The 18,092-nt window shown below is 39.6% G+C and overlaps 1 protein-coding gene across 5 annotated transcripts in view; it reads right to left on the bottom strand.

Annotated features, from left to right (window-relative positions):
* Positions 1–5,635: 5,635 nt before the first annotated feature.
* TGFBRAP1 (transforming growth factor beta receptor associated protein 1) overlaps positions 5,636–18,092 on the bottom strand; it is a 35,938-nt gene continuing 23,481 nt past the window's right edge. For all 5 annotated transcript variants that reach the window (XM_033051932.2, XM_033051931.2, XM_033051935.2 and 2 more), the window contains exons 7-12: positions 17,208–17,265; positions 15,732–15,875; positions 14,633–14,779; positions 13,183–13,342; positions 11,489–11,922; positions 5,636–10,868 (exon numbers count right to left, since the gene is read on the bottom strand). In XM_033051932.2, the coding sequence (XP_032907823.1) occupies positions 10,680–10,868; positions 11,489–11,922; positions 13,183–13,342; positions 14,633–14,779; positions 15,732–15,875; positions 17,208–17,265 (1,132 nt within the window). In that variant the 3' untranslated portion in view covers positions 5,636–10,679. The remainder of the gene's footprint in view (positions 10,869–11,488; positions 11,923–13,182; positions 13,343–14,632; positions 14,780–15,731; positions 15,876–17,207; positions 17,266–18,092) is intronic.

Genomic DNA, 18,092 nt, shown 5'->3' on the forward strand with positions numbered 1-18,092 from the left:
TGAGTCAGGTACAGTCCCTGTCCCTTCCCAGCTGCCACTACAGAGGGTGACAAGAGGACCACTGTGTTTGAGAGTGCAGCCCAAGACTTGCAGGTGGGATGAGCCAGGGGGAAGAGAGGAGACGAAGTCTTGGCACTTTGGACTTCAAGACTTCCCTCGACTCTTTGGAGCAGCATTCTCAATGCCCTGGTGGCATATGTGGGTTCTTCCAGCCCTGAGGGTAGTCCTAAAAGCTGAGGGAATATTATTTTTCCCCTGCCTTTTCTTTCTTTTGCTCTGTCGTGGCTGTTCTCATCTATTCTCTCTATAAAAAACAACCTGAATTGTGCCAAACCTTAAATAATAAATGTAACTACTTAAAGCACTGACAACTCTTCAGGTACAAGTTCATTTTTAAACTCAGGCTTGTAAGCTCAGGGTACTTGGATGAGACCCTGACATTTTCTGTGGGCATGGGGTTTTTTTCAGAGTTTCTAAAGTACTATTGATGGGACAATGTAGTGTGACCTTTTTTTTGAACACTATTTAAGGGTGAAACACTATATTGAAGCAGTGTGCATAATTTCAGAAAGGCTGAATTAATCAGCTTTGTGTGTTGGCTGTGCAGGAATGGAACTTGCATTATTACAAGACCACACATTTTAAAATACAGTACTGGGAGACAGCAAATGGAATAAAAATGTCCCAAAGGTGACTGGGGCAAGGAGCAGGGAGGAAGAAGAGGGGCTTCTTGCTAGCATAACTCTACAGTGTTAGAGCTCTTTTCCAGCTAAAGCTGGAAGTTTATTATCCATGATTACATGAGAGGAAAAATGTACTGATCTTTTGGGGCACATCTTCAGGTTTTAAAATTTTCTGGTAAGAATTCATATAGAGTGACAAGCATGACCTGAATAAATACCACCTCTGCATGGTACTTGCTTCCTTATGCCATGAAAGATAAAGCTGCCAGTCTTTTTTATTGTGTAGATTCGTTTGGTGCCATCAGAGCACATTGCTCCTAAGACCAGGTTGGGTCATTTGATGGAGGAAACAGCTCAAGCGCAAGAGCAGTTGTCTGGGGCATCACCAAGCCAGCTGAATGCTGGGAGTCAATCTTTCTTTTTTTAAATATTGTTTATTGTTTTGCTGGTACCCATCTTTGATGCATCCCTTTGTCACTGCACTTTAGGAAGAGCAGTGTAGACACTGTACATGTCTCCTCTTGAGTGCCCAGCCTCCCACCTGTTGCTGGGCCTGGATCAAAGAAAGCCTCCATTGGAAAAGGATGAGTAAAAGGATGTAAAGTAAAGGATGATGGACCTTGGAACCAGCAGGTTTTTCTGCACAGCTGAGCCCGTGGCATGTTCGCCTCTGACTTTTGTGCCCACCACAGTGCTGGAGCTGCTTCTCTCCCTCCACAACACCCTGCATCTGCAGGGAGCAAAGCTATGCTGGAGAGGACTGGTTATACTGGCAAGGACTGGTCCCACTGGTGAGGACTCACACTTGTGCTGGTGCCGCCTGCTTTCTTTACATTGTGGTTATATCACCTACTGGAAAGCACAATCCAGGAGAGCACAGTTTTAGAACCACCACTATCACTTCACAGGTAAGGCATGACAGTATTCAAGGAGAAATGAGGTCATTTTCTACCTTAGGTACAGTTTTCTTCCCCCAAAAATCTTTGTATGTCAGAGCATTCCCAGTGTTGTGACAGCAGCAGGACAGTTCTGTGAAACTCCGACAGGTAATGTTACATAAAATAAGCACATGAAAGCTGCTAGGTTTTTTATGATTTTCATTGCTGAGACTACCTGAACAGGGCATTTTATGAGTTTTCTGGGATGGGTCTGACCTGATGCTGCAGGTAGCACACAGCATTCATGTGCTGGGTTATGCAGCACACAAGTATCTAGGTAAGACACGGTGAATAAATATGTATAGAGCTCATCTTTTCCTCCATGTCTGCCAGCTTACCCCCACCAGAGATACTTGCTATTTATTGTATGATGCAAATCCACAGGCAGCAGGGCTGTCCCCTTGGCTTCCTCAGACCTCTGCAGAGCTGGACAGAAGGTGACAGAACTGCTTACATACACCTTCAGATTCTTTTTTATATTCAAACAATAAGTCAACACTGAGTCAATGATGCTGCTTCCTTAGTAAAATCACTGAAGACAATGTTTCACCATAGACACTTCATTAAAGCAGTGGGTGTATGAAAATTTTTCAACACAAAAAGGTATTGCCACCAAGTTAAGAGACCATGAATTGTGTTAGACCACAGCTTTGCTTTAATTTCATGCAACATTGTAAAATAAAGACAGGAATCTCTGTTGAGTTTTACTTCAGTTTAATCTTCTAGCATTTCACAAAAGCCTATATGAAGTTGATACAAGACTGGAGAGGAAAAGTTGCCAGATCCAGGCAGAGGGAGTGCCCCAGGCAGGTCCCAGCCTGCGCTGCCCCAAAAGCCACACAGCTGTGCAGCCTGGAAGACACGGAAGAACAAGGTGTGGCCAAGTAAGGGAAGGTGGCCAGGGACTGACAGAAGCCTGGGGACAGAGCAGCCTGGCAGCCCCTGGGAGCTGCAGGCGTGTGGTTCATTCCCAGGCAGTGAGAAGGGGCTGGGTGGAAGGAGCTCTGCAATTTAGGAAGTCGTTGAAGTTTGTTCTGCTTTGACAGAAGTCAAAACCCGACTTGACAAGACACAAGGTGGGGAATTTGCTTGCAAACCTCTAAAACTTTCCCCCTACTCAACTCCTGAACTTTTTTTCATTTAAGAATTGTTCTAGCTCATGATTTCATGAGGCCTGTCTTTTGTATTCAGAGCCCACCCGGTGCTTTTAAGGGCACTTGCTTTGAAAAAAGGCCCTGTCAGGTCTTTTTGGCTGCCTTAATCTTGTAATGGCATGGCTTCAATCAAGAAAATCTTCCCTTTTTCCCTTCCACAGGGAGGAAAGTTATCAGCACAAGTGATTATTTGTATGAAACACTACACACTCTTGTGATTTGATATCAGGCAGATGGGAAAACCAAAAGCATAGGGTATTGAGGCATCGATAATTAACAGCAGCTTAACTGGAGACTCCTCCCTCCACTGGGATTGAGATTTCTTGGCTTTGTAGTTTTTAGTTTTGACCATCTGTGCTGGTTTTGGATGGGATAGAGTTGATTTTTTTTGCAGTGGCTGGCATGGGGCTGTGTTTTGGATCTGTGCTGAACACAGGGTTGATAATACAGAGATTTATTTTTATTAGTGAGCAGGGCTTACACAGGGCTGCTGGTTGGGGTTATAGCACAACACCTGCACAGTTGTAGGGCCATTCACACTACAGAACAAGCAGCCATGAGGAGAAGTGCTCCTGACACACTGACTGGAGTATCTGGAGGGGTGCACTGAGTGGCTGCTATCCAGAACAAGAGATTTCAGGAAGGTTTTGAAGCAGGAGCACTAAAACTTCTGCTTGACAAATCAGCGTGTCACAAAAGGCCACAGAGATGCTTTGAAATAAGATATGACAAGTTAAAACCTAAAGAAGGATCAAAAAAGGACAGAAATGAAAACCTTCTTTCACTTTGCAAATACAAATCCCCAGTGAACGACATCTTTTTAAAAAGCAGATACAAATCCATCCTGTACTCCTCCCTCCCCATCTTCAACTGCTTGTGATTCAAGTAGAAAAACCTCTACTTCTGTCACACTCTGGGAGCTTTCTGGCATGACACTGCAGAGTAACCTTGTATGTTAGAGTGACTAAAGGGATTGAAACATCTTCGCATGCTGCCTATGACTTTCAAACAGATATAAAGAACTTGTCTTTTATTTGAATATACTTCTCCAGTTAGAGAGGCACAAAGTGTGTAATCTTGAAGCTGTCACCAGTAAGTAGCTAAGTTTTAGAAATTTCCTGCTTATTTAGTCTTTTTGTAATACCTGCAAACACAAAAACAAAACAAACAAAGCAAACAAAACCAACCCAACCCCCCACCCTCAAAAAAACCCAAAAAAACCCAATCCAAAACCAAACTAAACTATTTATTCAAGACAAATGTACCTTTTAGACTTTTACCTTTCTTTAAGAGAGAGTATTTTGGATGTTTAAATAATACATGCCTCTGGCAAAGATGCCAAGAAGACACTTGGACCCTTGCCAATCTGGTTTCAAGCTTGCCAATACTGATTTAAAACAAGACAAGTTAGCTGCCACAGGATGATCCTGCACCAAGTTGGGCTTGGACAACACCATCTCCAAAGAACCCAACCAGCCTAGATTTTTCTAGGATTTAACAAGCATTGGGATGGTCAGGCCCCACCCAATTCAAATACCATACTGACAAGGTTGTTATGGGACAATATCTTCAGTGGGTTATTGACAAATATGGGCATTGGTAATGATGTTCATGACTGCTATTGGATTTTTAGGCACTGTAATCAGCCTTGTTATCTACTCAAAACCTGTCATGTGTTCAGCCATCAGCTTTCTTCTGGCAGCCCTGGCCCCTTTGACCCTATGCTGTCCTGCAGCTACAGTTGTTGCAGTGAACTGGACCTTTGGGACTCATTTCTGTCTCAACTCAGCTATACTCTATTGATTATTTGTCTTGGAAGGAGTTGCAATCTGGATGATTAGCATGGACCGTTTTCTAGCCACTGTCCAGAGGCAAAACTACCTGAAATACCAGCGTGCTGGAGTCACAGCTGGGTTTGGGGCTTAATGCTTTCTGCGTTACCTTTCCATGGATGGATGGATGGATGGATGGATGGATGGATGGATGGATGGATGGATGGATAGGGAAATGCAAGCCAAGGCTCTCCAGGGTGTATTTCCTGCTGGCTGAGCTAATAAAGTCATGCTTGTTGTGTTAGTTTTTCATTCCTTCCAGCATCATGCTGCACTCAACATTTGCATTCCAAACATCCTCTGTTAAGAGCATCTTGAGCACCCACCAATGTTCCCAGAGCCTTCACTTCAGCCAAAGGAACAAACCTTAGCTGATGGGGCTGTAGAAACCTTGGCAAGTGATCACAGACCTGAACTTCAGAACAAGAGCCCTTCCCTGAAGCTCTGTCTGTGTTGGCTTTTTGCCCTTCTGGTTTCCCAGTTAAGCTGTGCACACAACCTGTCCTCAGCAGCCAGGAGCTGCCTGCAGCACTGCCAGAGCCAGCACTGCCTGGCAGAGTGGGGCTGGAGAGCTGCTGAACGAGGTCATGCCTGCCTGCCCTAAACACTCCTTTTCTGCACTTCTCCTTTGCGTTCCTCTTTCACTCCCCTTGGAGATCACACCAGTTTCCTTAGCTTACCACAGACTCTTTACCAGCCCTTGCCACCCTTCCTTTCCTGGGGTTTCCTTATCCTACAGTGCCACTGTGCTGGTTCTGGCCCCTCTTGCTGGAACTGGAGAGCAGGCGGTCCTTTGGCCCTGAATTAGTCCTGAGCAGTGAGGGGGAAGACGAGGAACACCAACACCACTGCCTTCTGCAGAGTATGTAAGCACCAGCCTCACTTCCACATGTCAGGGATCTGACCCCTCTGTCAGACCCCCTGATGAATCTTCTATTTATTTTTTCATAAAAATTCTTTACATAATCTTTTCCCTTCAGTTGAACACTCACATTCCAGGGTTTATGTAGCTATGAAACCATGACAAATGTAATTAAAAGATTTTATTTTATTAAAAATCAACATATTTATACATTTGTACATTCCACATACTGCTGTGTATGTTCACCAATATAACCACTAAGTCCAAAAGCCTTAACAGTACAAACTTCCATCTGAACAAATTTACTGCAGGGGAACTTCAATTTTGAAATCAATCATACATTACAGAATGTTATTAACTTTTCTTCTTTTCCCTTAAAAAGTAGCAGCACATTTAATTACCAGTGTTCACAAGGCATAAGCCCCAAAGTGTTGTACAGCAAGAGGAAAATTAATTAGCAAATATAGGCAATAGGAAGAGAGCTCACAATGAAAATGTATTAGTTGCTGCCTGTTATGAACAGCAGGATGTTAATAAAACACTTAGAGCCATGCTGAATAGAGACTGCAGCAAACCAGAAGAGTAATAAAATAAAAAATTACTTCTTGATAGAACAGTATAAAACAAAATATTTTTAATGTCGTTCAGGACAGGAGTCCTGCGAAGAACAGATGTTGTTATAAAGACTCAGCCGTCAGGATAATGCTTGTGTGTTTAAACATGTAACAGAGTTCTCAGAAAACATACACATACTCTGTGCCTACCACCACTTTTCCACAGCTCACATTAGTAGGGCTTCATGTGGCTGAGTAATATAGTGACATTTTACTGAAGACAGATCTGCTCAGGAGTCCCCCAGACCTCTCAGATTTGTTCCCATGTCAGTTAAGTGCTAGAAGAGTGACATTAATCAGGTAAAAAAGGCTGGAAAGTTTCTGGAGCAAGGGGAGCAAAGAGAGAATTCTCATTGTAACCTGGACTCCTGTGCACACCTGAGCCATCTCGGTATGGGCTGCCTGAACAAATCAGTTCGTAACTATCTGTGGTGTGCTCTGTGTAACAAGTCCCAAATGCTTATTTTCCCCTGGCTTTGCCAATATTACAAGAATAATGATCTCAATGTGACAACTTGCCCATTTAAACAAAAGAAATGAAGATGTAACTGAATTCTTTCTCATGAATATACAGCCATGAATCTTATACTGAGCAGAGTGCCAGATTCTGAACAATTTTTTTTATTATTTTTCCTCTTACTGATTTTAAGAGGGAAAAACTGCATATGAAGACATATACTCATCATAGGTAATTTTTATGTGAGGAAGTGTGGAGATATGAAAGTGTAGAAGAAAGTTTAACAAGTGCTTTTTGTATGTACCATAATCTGTAGGAGTGGATGGCTAAAAAAGTCAAAGCTGCAGCATTTCAGTAACTGGAGGTTACAGGTTAGACAAATGTGTCTTGATATCTGCAGAAGCATCAGTGTGAGAGACTAATCTCATTTATTATGTCCTGAATCACAGACACAGGGTCACATTAAAAAAACATCTGCACTACTGTTTTGGTTTTCACACATACAAAATTGGAGGAGACTCACTGGAAAAAGAGAGAGAGATGAATTTAAAATAATTTGGCAACAGCTAAATTAAGGATAAATATTCTGGCAGAATCTCTACTCTCTAAGGGCAGGTCTTAGACACCATATTCCTTAACTTGAGATAAAAAGATCACATCAAGCTTTAACTCCCAGAAAGCATTTAATTTCCAAACTAGAAGAATGGTCAGAGAAATATTCCTCTTTCCTGCCTCCCCTCCTTCATATATGCAGTCAGCAATTAATACCCAGATCTGGTTCTTTCCCTGTTCACTCCCTAACTTACCACAGTAGCAGTGCTGGCCCAGGATTTCAGGTGCATAAACCAAGAATCAGCAAACCCACAGTGCCAAAACAAAAGAAGCAATAAACTCAGATTCCCCAGAATTAAGCTCTCTTACCCAAGGGGTGTTCAGTTGTTCCACCTAAGGAAATTTGAATGCAGACCTTTCATAAATTTCCTGGTGACCAAGCACAGAACACCACACGTAACTCTGATGTGGACTGACATCTCCTCTGGTTGAGAACTATCCCAGCTGCTCATGTGCTGGACACACACAGGAAGGGCATCATTCACCTGCCATCTCCATGCTGAGCTCTTGCTCTGCCTCAGCCTCACATTTGGCTTTCTTTGCTTTTTCCTTTAGTTACTGTGGGATTTCCATATTAATTCATTCAAATGAGTTCTAGTATAAAACTTAACAAAGTAACAGGTAACAATGTATAAATCCAACATCAGTTTTTCCAGTCCACATTTTGGGGGGACAGGGCATAAAAGAACTAGATGCTCCCAACTTATATATTAATCACACCTTTAGATTTTTGCAATCAGCAAATTATTCTGATTTCTCAATTTATTCTGTATGCAAAATGATTGGTTTTGCTGCATTTTAGTCAAAGTACATATCTGCAAAAAGATATTGACTATTAATAAAGAATTATTTAATCTTTTATAGACATACTTTCCCAAGCAATGTGATCTTTATTCCATTGCAGCAGTAATTAATCACTACTAAATGGCTAAATTTACTCAAAATCATGGAGAGGGGATCTTTGTTTTAGTACTTCCTTACTAAATATAGAAAAAAAAGAGCACACTTAGGATGCTGGCAGCAAAAGAAAGTATTTCTTAGGAAGTGTATGCTAGTTTAGACAAAAGGTTTATAGGGTCTTTGTAAAAATCACTTCCACTCTTATCAGCAAGTATTTTTGAGGATAGGGGACTACAAATTTTTCTATACCATTACTGCCAGTTGCATACACAGTGTTCAAAACCCATGACTACAAGATAGAGAATCTGCTTATAACAATGCCACAGCAGAATCACTCATGCCAGAATTGGGTCAGAAATGCCCACACTTGACTTCTTTTGAAGTGCCTCTCACTAAATGTGGCTTACATGTCTTAGGACAAAGCACTACAAAATTCCTTACGTGGGCTTCAAAAAGAAATAAAATTCAACACAACAGTTATACTTTTCTAATTTCAAAATCAGGAAAGAGAAAGACTCAAAGGTCTTTTGCTTTAAAGCAAATTACTCCACACCTCAAGTACAGCCTGGGACCCACAACACAGGAAAGATGTTGAACTGTTGGAACAAGTCTGGAGTAAGGCCTCACAGGGCTCTGGAGCACCTCTCCTATGAAGACAGGCTGAGAGAACTGGGGCTGTTCAGCCTGGAGAGAAAGCTCTTGGAAGACCTTATAGCACCTTCCAGAACCTGAAGGGAGCCAGCAACGGAGCTGAAGAGAGACTTTGTACAGATGCATGTAGTGATAGGGCAAAGGGGAATTGCCTTAAGCTGAATGAGGGCAAGTTTAGATCAGATATCAGGAAGAAATTCTTTACTGTGAGGGTGACGAGGCAGAGGTTGCTAAAGGAAGTTGTGGACAACGCATCCTTGGAAGTGTTCAAGGCCAGGTTGGATGAGGCTTCAAAAAACTTGGTTTAGTGGAAGGTATCCCTGCCTCTGGCAGGCGGGTTGGAATAGATGATCTTTAAGGTCCCTTTCACCCCAAATCATTTCATGTTTCTGTGAGAAAGGGATGGATATAATTTTCCCCTGGATGAGGTCTGGCTGCCCCTTGTTGGAGGCAGCACTGTATGCAGAAGGCAGCTTGCTTAGCCAGCCTTTCTGTACAAGGAGGCTGCGTCTGGACAACACTGTGAGGCGCATGGTGTGACACTGGGTGGCCTGCGTGGGGCCAGGACCTGAACTTCATGATCCTGATGCATCTCTTCCAATTCAGCTTGTTCTGTGATTCTAGAAAGGACCAAGCAAACACACCATTGCGCTGAAATTCTGAAACAGGGAGCAGCCATACTAACTCAACTGCATGCTGGTCAGTAAGCGTGGTAGTTATTAGAGCTTTACAGAATTAAAATAAATGCTTCCATGTTGCAGTACTTAAGTTTCATTGAAAGTTGTCATTTTAACCTCTCTTGGGAGCAGCTGCATCTTTTAAATCAACTGCTTTAAAATGGCTAAACAACAATGTGAATTCATATGAGGGCAGTTAAGTAAGGGGCTTGTGTTATTTGAAAAATTTTAGTTTACAGAATATTTAGTAGAATATAAAAAACCCAGTACCCCTGTAGTGCACTTTTGTAGATTTCTTACAATTTTAAACCTTCTCTCTGTGGTTTTGATTGCACAAAGTCATCCATAAACACAAAAACCTACTTTTGTGGAGCTCCAACCTGCCTAAGTTATGTTATAGCAAACACTTAGCACATAATCTGTACACTTAGGTATCAGCTACATCTTAATGCTCAAAGAAATGCTAGAATGATAAGATCAATTTATTCAACTGTATGTACAGCATATTTGCATATTAATAAATAAATCAGTATTAAAGACAGGGGTCAGGGCCTCTTCCCCATATAAAAGTGACTACAGTCTGACCAGACAATCTTTTTTTTTCCTTCCAAGCTCACCTGTGTGATTGAGGCTATTGGTTTCCACTCAGTACATTACAGTAACTGCAAGAGCAGAAACCTAACAGAGCAGTGCTTATATTTAAATTTCATATAGCAGTGGATGGGAGGGAGGTACTAAAAAGTGCATCAAAAGCCAACATTTTGTATAGCAAAAAAATTGAAGTTGATAATGTGATCCTGGGGAAGATAATCCAGCCCAAAAGAAGACATGCTGCAGCAAGCACTAAAATCGATGCACATCTGTGTCTTCATAGTAAGCTGCACAATGCCAATCTTGTCCCATCACTCTTCAAGAATTCCAGCTCCAATAGATGCCATCTTCCCCTCCACAAATTTATCAACACCACAGTCAGTGCAAAGTGACAATTCTTAAAATAACTGTTTGCCTTCACTCTGTAACATCCATCCTCACCGTGAAGAAAAGGCTCCTTTTTCTCTTAAGTATTTACTCCCATTCACAGAAGAGCCCATATCTGCACCTCTCCATGTCTGGTAGTGAATTTTCTATCTACATTCATTAGAAATCAAAAGATAAGTAGCAGTATTTCATATTTACTGGAAGTCTTCCCATTAACCCAAAAACTAGCCGTCCATCTTGATTTATACTTAAAGTAGCTGCACTTTTTTCTTTCCAGCCCACTTTCAATGGGGTGTAAGTCACGGGAACTATGGGAATATTTCAAGTCTGATTGCTGGAGCTGGGAGAGTGATGAGTCACATTGGAATTGAGATGTCTGTTTGCAGCACAGTGCGTGTGGGCCATACTCCCATTTGGGTATCTTACAAACACAGGCTCGCAGAAAGGATTTTGGCACACCTGGCACACCTTTTTGTCTGAAAGAAGAATCGGGGCTCCTTTCTGTTTAACCTAAAGGGAGGGGGAAAAAATTCCAAATGTTAAATCTAACCAGAAAGGGAGGGAAATGATGGAGCATAACTGCAACTCTACCAAATGGATAAAACAAAAACAATTTTAAGACTATGCTGTGAACTCTAAGCAACACTGTCCTAGCTAGGAATAGAAGAAAGCTTCATAACTGAATTTACCATTAACAAAATCTACTAACAAGCTTCTATTAATACTAAGTACTGGATAATTTTTTAAACAAATTTTGACAGGTCACATTGTAAAAAAATTGAATTGTAAATACTGACACTCCCTCCTAGTAAAAGAAATGCTAACTCACACTTGTTAAAGTTTCTGCAAGAACTTTGTTAATCTGTAAATCCCAGATTCACTTCATATTCAGCCCAGAAGCTCATCAAGGTTATTCCTATTTCAAGGCCCCTACTTTCCCTCTGTTTTACAGAGAAAACATGCATTTAATTTTGCATCTAGTAGTCATGGCAAAAAAACCCCTAATAAATGCCAAAGACATGAAGACAGTTTCTGTACTAGTTCTTCAAACTTCTTTGATTATTTTATATCAAAGGACTCAACTGTAAAGCTTCAAAGTGCTTTTATTTAAAAACACCCCAGTAACCTACCTTCTCGTGCTTGTAGATTAAGTTTTCAGCTTGTGCTAGCCCAAGTGCCACCTGAGTCATTCTCTTTGTGTGAATACTTTGTCTCACTGCTCCAGCCAGGAATGGGGAGAGGAGCTGCACTGACCAGCTGTCAGGCACCACCTGCAAAACTAGACCTGCATCAAATTCTGCAGGGTGGTTATTCAAGAGATCCACAGCAGCCATGACGAGCGCACAATCCGAAGTGCCTGGAGTTAAATACACTGACAGCAGCAGATGGAAAAGCCTCTGCCTGTACTGCACGTCTCTGTTCTCAGAGTTCCACATACAGTAATCTTCAGCAGCATGGAAGTCCTTCAACTCATGGACAAGGATATGCAAAGCCTTCTCATGTTCTTCTAGCTTCCCATATAAAATTGCACTTTCCATATGAAGGTCTGTGCCCTGGATTTTGTCTGTTAAATGAGAAACAAGGCAGTATTTGCTCAGTGGAGGAGACAACTGCTCCTTCTCCCAGTCAGTGCAACTGTAGAGAAGGCAGACGCACAGATGTATGGAAACATACCTCTAACAAAAAGAGCACCACAAAATATGGGACAAAGAAATTAATAATAGGTGATAAACCACTGTCACTGACATTTTTAAAATTCTAGCAGATACTGCTACCATGTACAATAAACTGTAAGATGAAGCTGCAATATTTTTAACTGCTGCTTCTCCCAATATTACAGGAGGTCACAGAATAATCTCCATAAAAGACAATAAAAATCAAATAGTCCTTCCATTTAAGAAAAGGACACTACAAACACTTAATCCAGTTTAAAGTTTAAGTGTCAGCAATAGGCAGGTAAAATGGCAAGTTCATCTGGCATTTCAAAATAGAGCAGAAAATAATTTAATTACTGTAAAGGTAGCAAAGGTTTGGTACAGGCCTGTGTAAAATGCATGGAAATACAATGTTCTTCTCACCAAAATGTTTTGGTTATCAGGGAGAAACACACTAGCTTGCATTAATCTCACTTTCATGTAATGTAAGACTAGCCATGTGAGAAATCCTTTATTTTGGAGTACATGGATTTCAAGAGAATAATCTGTTCTGTAACTCTTGCCTTGAAAAAATTGTTTGAAAACTGACTAAAAGATGAAAAAGAACAAGAGTTTCAATGACTGTATTCTACTTGTACATTATCCATCATATAACATTTTGCTGCCTGGAAAGGCAAGGAAACATTAAACAGTGGTAAATTGCTATGCAGCAATTTTTATTTCCACATATAATGGATTTTTTTCCACTGAATTTCAAAAAGTCACTTCCTTTTCATCCACTTTCTATCATTCCTCAGCCATAATCCTCCATACCAGAGAAGATTTAAATTCTGATCTTGCTTAATTGCATTGTATGTTTGCATTCCAGTGGATGAAACATTAAAAATTAACCATTATAAGCATTGACCAAGGAAAACATTTAGGTCAACTGTTGCTTGCCTTATACCAACAGTAAAATATATGTTGCCCTTTTCACTCAAAAAGATGCTCATATTTTTATTTAACGTGAACCCCAGAGTGAGTTCCAGGGTTATGGGTAAACAAACAAGTTCTTGGCAATTAGATTCCTCAACCTTAGATCTTTCAGTTTTCTGCCTTTGCAAGGACTATTATTTTGTGTCCAGTTGGAAATCACATACAGCATTTATAACAGACAACATGCAACCTACCTAAAATAAAGCGAATTCTATAAAGATCAGATTTCTGAAGCAGACTGCGAAGTTTCAACACCAGTTCAGTTGTTTCTGTACAATTATCTGTGGTCACAGATTTTAGCTGAAGTATTGCCTCCAAGTACAAGACAGCTAGATGAGTATGGTACTTTTCTTTCTACAGATGAATAAAATAATGTTAGCTCAGTTTACAAATCTCTTGGCTCCAGCAATAACAGTGATAAGTATTTACTTAATTACATAGAAATGTGTTTTAACTTATTTAATTCGAATTAATCACAAAGTTTTTTGTCCATACAGATAACTTAATTCAGAGCAGCCTCACAAACTACACTGTAAATACAGGATTCCTCATATTCAGGTATGTTCTTTGACCTTTTATATTTCTGCAATAAAATCTGACAAAGCCACCAGACGTAGAAAAGCAATCTGAAGGCAGAGTGCTTTTTGTGTTATTCACTATCCAATATTCATCAAAACTAACTGATGATTTGACTGTTTTAAACATTCTCACTAAATAATTCACAACAATCTTGCAATTTTTAAAGATCAAAATTGATTTATCACTCAGCTTTTACTAACAGGTAGATTTAATTGTAGAATGTTTAACTCAAAAAGTTTCTTTGGAAATATCCAGGACATCAGCGACAAGTACGTTCACCAGTCATGGTGTAACACACCTGCAACACAATAAGGGGAAACCACTGATCTGATGTGCATTTCAAGAATTTATGAATTAGTGCACTGACCATCAGTTCTGCATAGTTCTTTCAGTGTTCATTTCCTTGCTTTCTTTCCAGGTTAAAGGACCTATCCTGTGCTTAAAATGCCTCATATCCAAATACAAATATTTGGCTGTTTTTTTATTGAGCTAAATCCCCCAAAAGTATAACATACTGTCACTTAGGACTTGTGAATGCATGTTTGGGGCATTCAGCATCAACAGTGGTTTGGAGTTCTAGTGAGGAGTGCACGGTTTAATTAATGATTGTTAATTGTTCAGATCTCTCGAGAAAGAATAAAACATTCCTACTTGCAAAACTCTGAATCAACAATTTTAATATACTGCTGCCACAGTGCAATAGGATCAGCAATTGCTCAATCTGTTGTTGATCATTTTCTATGATCTTACCAGAAGGTTTGAGCCTCATCAGTGAAACAGAAAAGTATGCAATAACCAGATGTAAAAAAAAAAAAAAATCCCTAAGTTCGAGGGGATATAAGCAACTGTCTTGTTATTACAAACACTGAAAAATTCAAAATAATGAAGGTATTCAACTCCTCATCTTTTACTTTAATCTTAAAAACACTCCTACCCTACCCTGAGTACATCTGGAAGACTTCATACTGTGCCGATTTCTTCCAGACACTACCTATTTTCAGGTTTGATGATCATAATCTGCATTCTGAATCCTATGCCTACTTTTAGCATTCTCACAGAACTCACCTGGATTTTTCTTTCCAGTACTAGATGTTCTAGATATTTGACACGTGCTTTAGGATATTTGTTAAGGCAACTGACGATATCATCTGGATTAATGTTGTTTTTCTCCTGCTCTTCCAAAGGCCTTTTAGTGAAAATCTGTACACCAACCTAGAAAGAGTTAATTGGAAGTTAATTAGTCACTTAGGAACTCAATGGCACCATTTTATTAAATAATAATTTAAAATTATAAAAGGATAGCACTATTGTTAATACATTATTCAGGAAGATAAACACAAAACCCTGCTCAACACCACAGGATTACACTACTCTGTGCTTATCGTGATCTCTCTCACTCCTATCTGCACTACCTCAGTTTGTAGTCTATACACTGGACCTTGGCTTGGACACAACTTCCACAAAAAATATTGAATGGATTTGCACAACAGAACAAGAGACTTCAGCCTTTGCAGCAGGAAAGCTCAAATTAGAGACCAGAATGTTCTAAGCCTTTTCACATGTGATGATATAGACAGAGCAAGAGACTTCTGTAATTACCAAACCAAAAGCTTAGAAATCTGCCACTGCACAAAATAGCTATGCTTAAATTAATATAAATCAGACAGTGACAAGTTCCAACAGCACAGACTGTCTGATACAGCACCAAACACCACACATTATTTTTTTTTGTGGCAGATTAAGTTCTTCCTTTTAGCAATGAAATTTTGTCTTGAATGGAGGCTGTTTATTCCATGCCCTGGTGTACACAGATACCACCCATCCCCTTTAAAATAAGGTAACCTGCCAGGTGATTTATTTATTTATTTAAAGATTCCAAAATTATCTTACTCAATATGAAGAAAACAGAAGACATGCTGTACTTTTCATGCCCTAAAAATTGCTTTGAGAATAAAAAGAGGCAATTATCATTAGCACTTGCTAATACAGGGACTTAGATGAATTGAGAAATCTGCAAGTTTTCTTCTGCTGATCACTACTGAACTGGCATTAAATATTCTGCAAAAGGTCCAATCAGCTATCAAGAAAAAACAACATTAAGGAAAACTCAAACATCACGGCAGGGAAATACTGATGTTCTGTGAAAAATGTGCCAATCACAAACCTCTTCATTTTTTTGTAAAATCCATTCAGAGTATTTCCACACTAGTTCTTGGTCTGGGCAGAATGTAAGGAAGTCTACTATGTACTCGTAGAGATCGGAACGTGTAGAATCTTGAATGTCTCCATCAACTATTTTCACCCATAACTGCAACAAAAACACACAGATTAAAGTGCTTAAAACATGTACTAGCTCTTCCACCTCAATTCATGTGAGCTACTAAAAGACTTAGTGCAAGACTTGTGGATTTAGAAGGAGTTGACAAGAACACCAATTGCAAGGAACATCGCTGGTCACTCACTTTTGCCATCACACCCTTGTCTTGCACCTGCCATATTCACCCAGTTCAGACCCCATATCATGTGGGCTCTCATTCTGAGAGTGCCCACTCTCTGAGGTACACTAATCACAAAGAAAGCTTTTATCAAAAGTCCTTTTCTCCAATGCATTATATACTTTTCATGTGTTCTGTGTGTACAAGACAAAAAGCAAATTATACATGTAATTTAAAAGAAAAACTGGTTTTCTGCTTTTCTTCAGTTTTGACTGAAGAATTACAAGTACCATGTGATATTTTTACATACATTATAATTGGAATTAAAATGTGCCACACCTAGCAGACCAGTTTAACAATAAAACTTGTTTTTTGTAGCATCAAAATTCTTCTAAGATTTCTTGCCCATGACAAATGTGTTTTTGTTGACCTTACCTGTTTTTTTCTCAGGCCATTATTACTATTTATATAACTGACCAGAATGCATCTGATTGGGTTACTGTGATTAATATATTCAAAGAGCCACACAGTAAGGCAAACTAAAGATACTGGATATGATTTGAGACACATAAAGAACATTCTAATTTCTCTAGATGAAATTTTGCAGACAGGAAGAGCAGAATAATTTATTCCACAGTGTACAGGCCACTGCCAGTGTTAGTGACATCAGTTGGAAGGTTCCCAAAGGGATTACTAACCCTTCTGAAACCCACAGATCTTGCAGAGTACGTTCCCTCCTCATCACCAGGTAAGGAAATAAACTCTCAGTTGCTGTCAGTGTCTGCCATGAGATTACAATCAAAACCGCAGTTTTGCTGTGTGTATACAGATCAATCAGCACAGGTCACACTCCTTGAGTGTCATAAATACCTTTTAAAGTGATTGCTTTAATTTTAGAACTTTTGTCCATCTTTTAGGAGTATAAACATATGCTCTGTATATACAGTTTTGCTTTAAAAATATCTTGCTGACAGCATCTAAATAGCTGTCAACTTCAGTAAGCTCTTCAGACTTTTCACATCTAGCATATTAATTTATTCAAGGAAGTCTTGGCATACATTTCAAGTTTCTCATATACACACACATACATATATACACATATCACAGCTTTTCAAACAGATAAATTAAGGCCGCATATTTTTATCTCAGAGCTAAAACAGCATTTTGGAATGGTTTACAGATGACACTGAAAGCTTTAGTCTAACCTGAAGTGCTGCAGCATCCTGACCGTTGTAGTGATACAGGAGACCAAGTGCAAAATACCTGTAAAAAAAGAGAAGATAATATTAAAATTGCTACAACTTTCCACTAATTTCATTATGGACTGATTATCACAGAGTACAACAAATAATGGCTTACAATGACATGTACATGGCCATGTCTATACTAGAACAAGTCTCTGTAGGTTGTTTTTTGAATCAAAGGAGAGAAGTTCTGCCCTAAAAGTCTGTCTCCATCACTCCTGTTCCCAAGACAGTTTGTAGTTATTAGATCCAACTTACACAAAGTATGTGCCTGATCAGAGATGTTTCCCACACTGTTCTGTCAATTTTATGTACAGACATAACACACACCTCCAAGTAACTATTCCTCTAATAGTTTATCAGCTGTCATTAAATCATATTTTATTATGTGTTTACTTAAAACTCTCTTTCACTATCGGAAACCATTTTCTTTACTCTGGCATGGAGTCAGGTCAGGCTAAGAAGAGCTTTGTACAGTGCAACTACAGAATTGTTTTTGTGTATTCTAAGAAAAATACAGCCAAGTTTTGTAATAGCTGTCCTCATGGAATAATGTCCCAACTATTCATTCAGTTCACACTACCAGAAGTACGCCACTCAAACCACACTTACCAAAAAGTTTTAACTAAACACCTGAAATAAATGAAATCAACCCAAATATAACCACAATTAAAGACTCTTCCTCACCACTATGTTTGCTACTACTGCACCAGTTTAAAGCTAAAGAAATGAAAACCAAAATAGACATACTACCTAAGCCTGGAGTTTGTATTCTACATTTACTATCTATTGTTTCCTGCTTACTGAGAGTCAATTCTCTGCCTGCTGGCATTTCTGGTTTGAAGC

Source organism: Catharus ustulatus, chromosome 2, assembly GCF_009819885.2.
Source record: "Catharus ustulatus isolate bCatUst1 chromosome 2, bCatUst1.pri.v2, whole genome shotgun sequence".
NCBI classification, from domain to species: domain Eukaryota; kingdom Metazoa; phylum Chordata; class Aves; order Passeriformes; family Turdidae; genus Catharus; species Catharus ustulatus.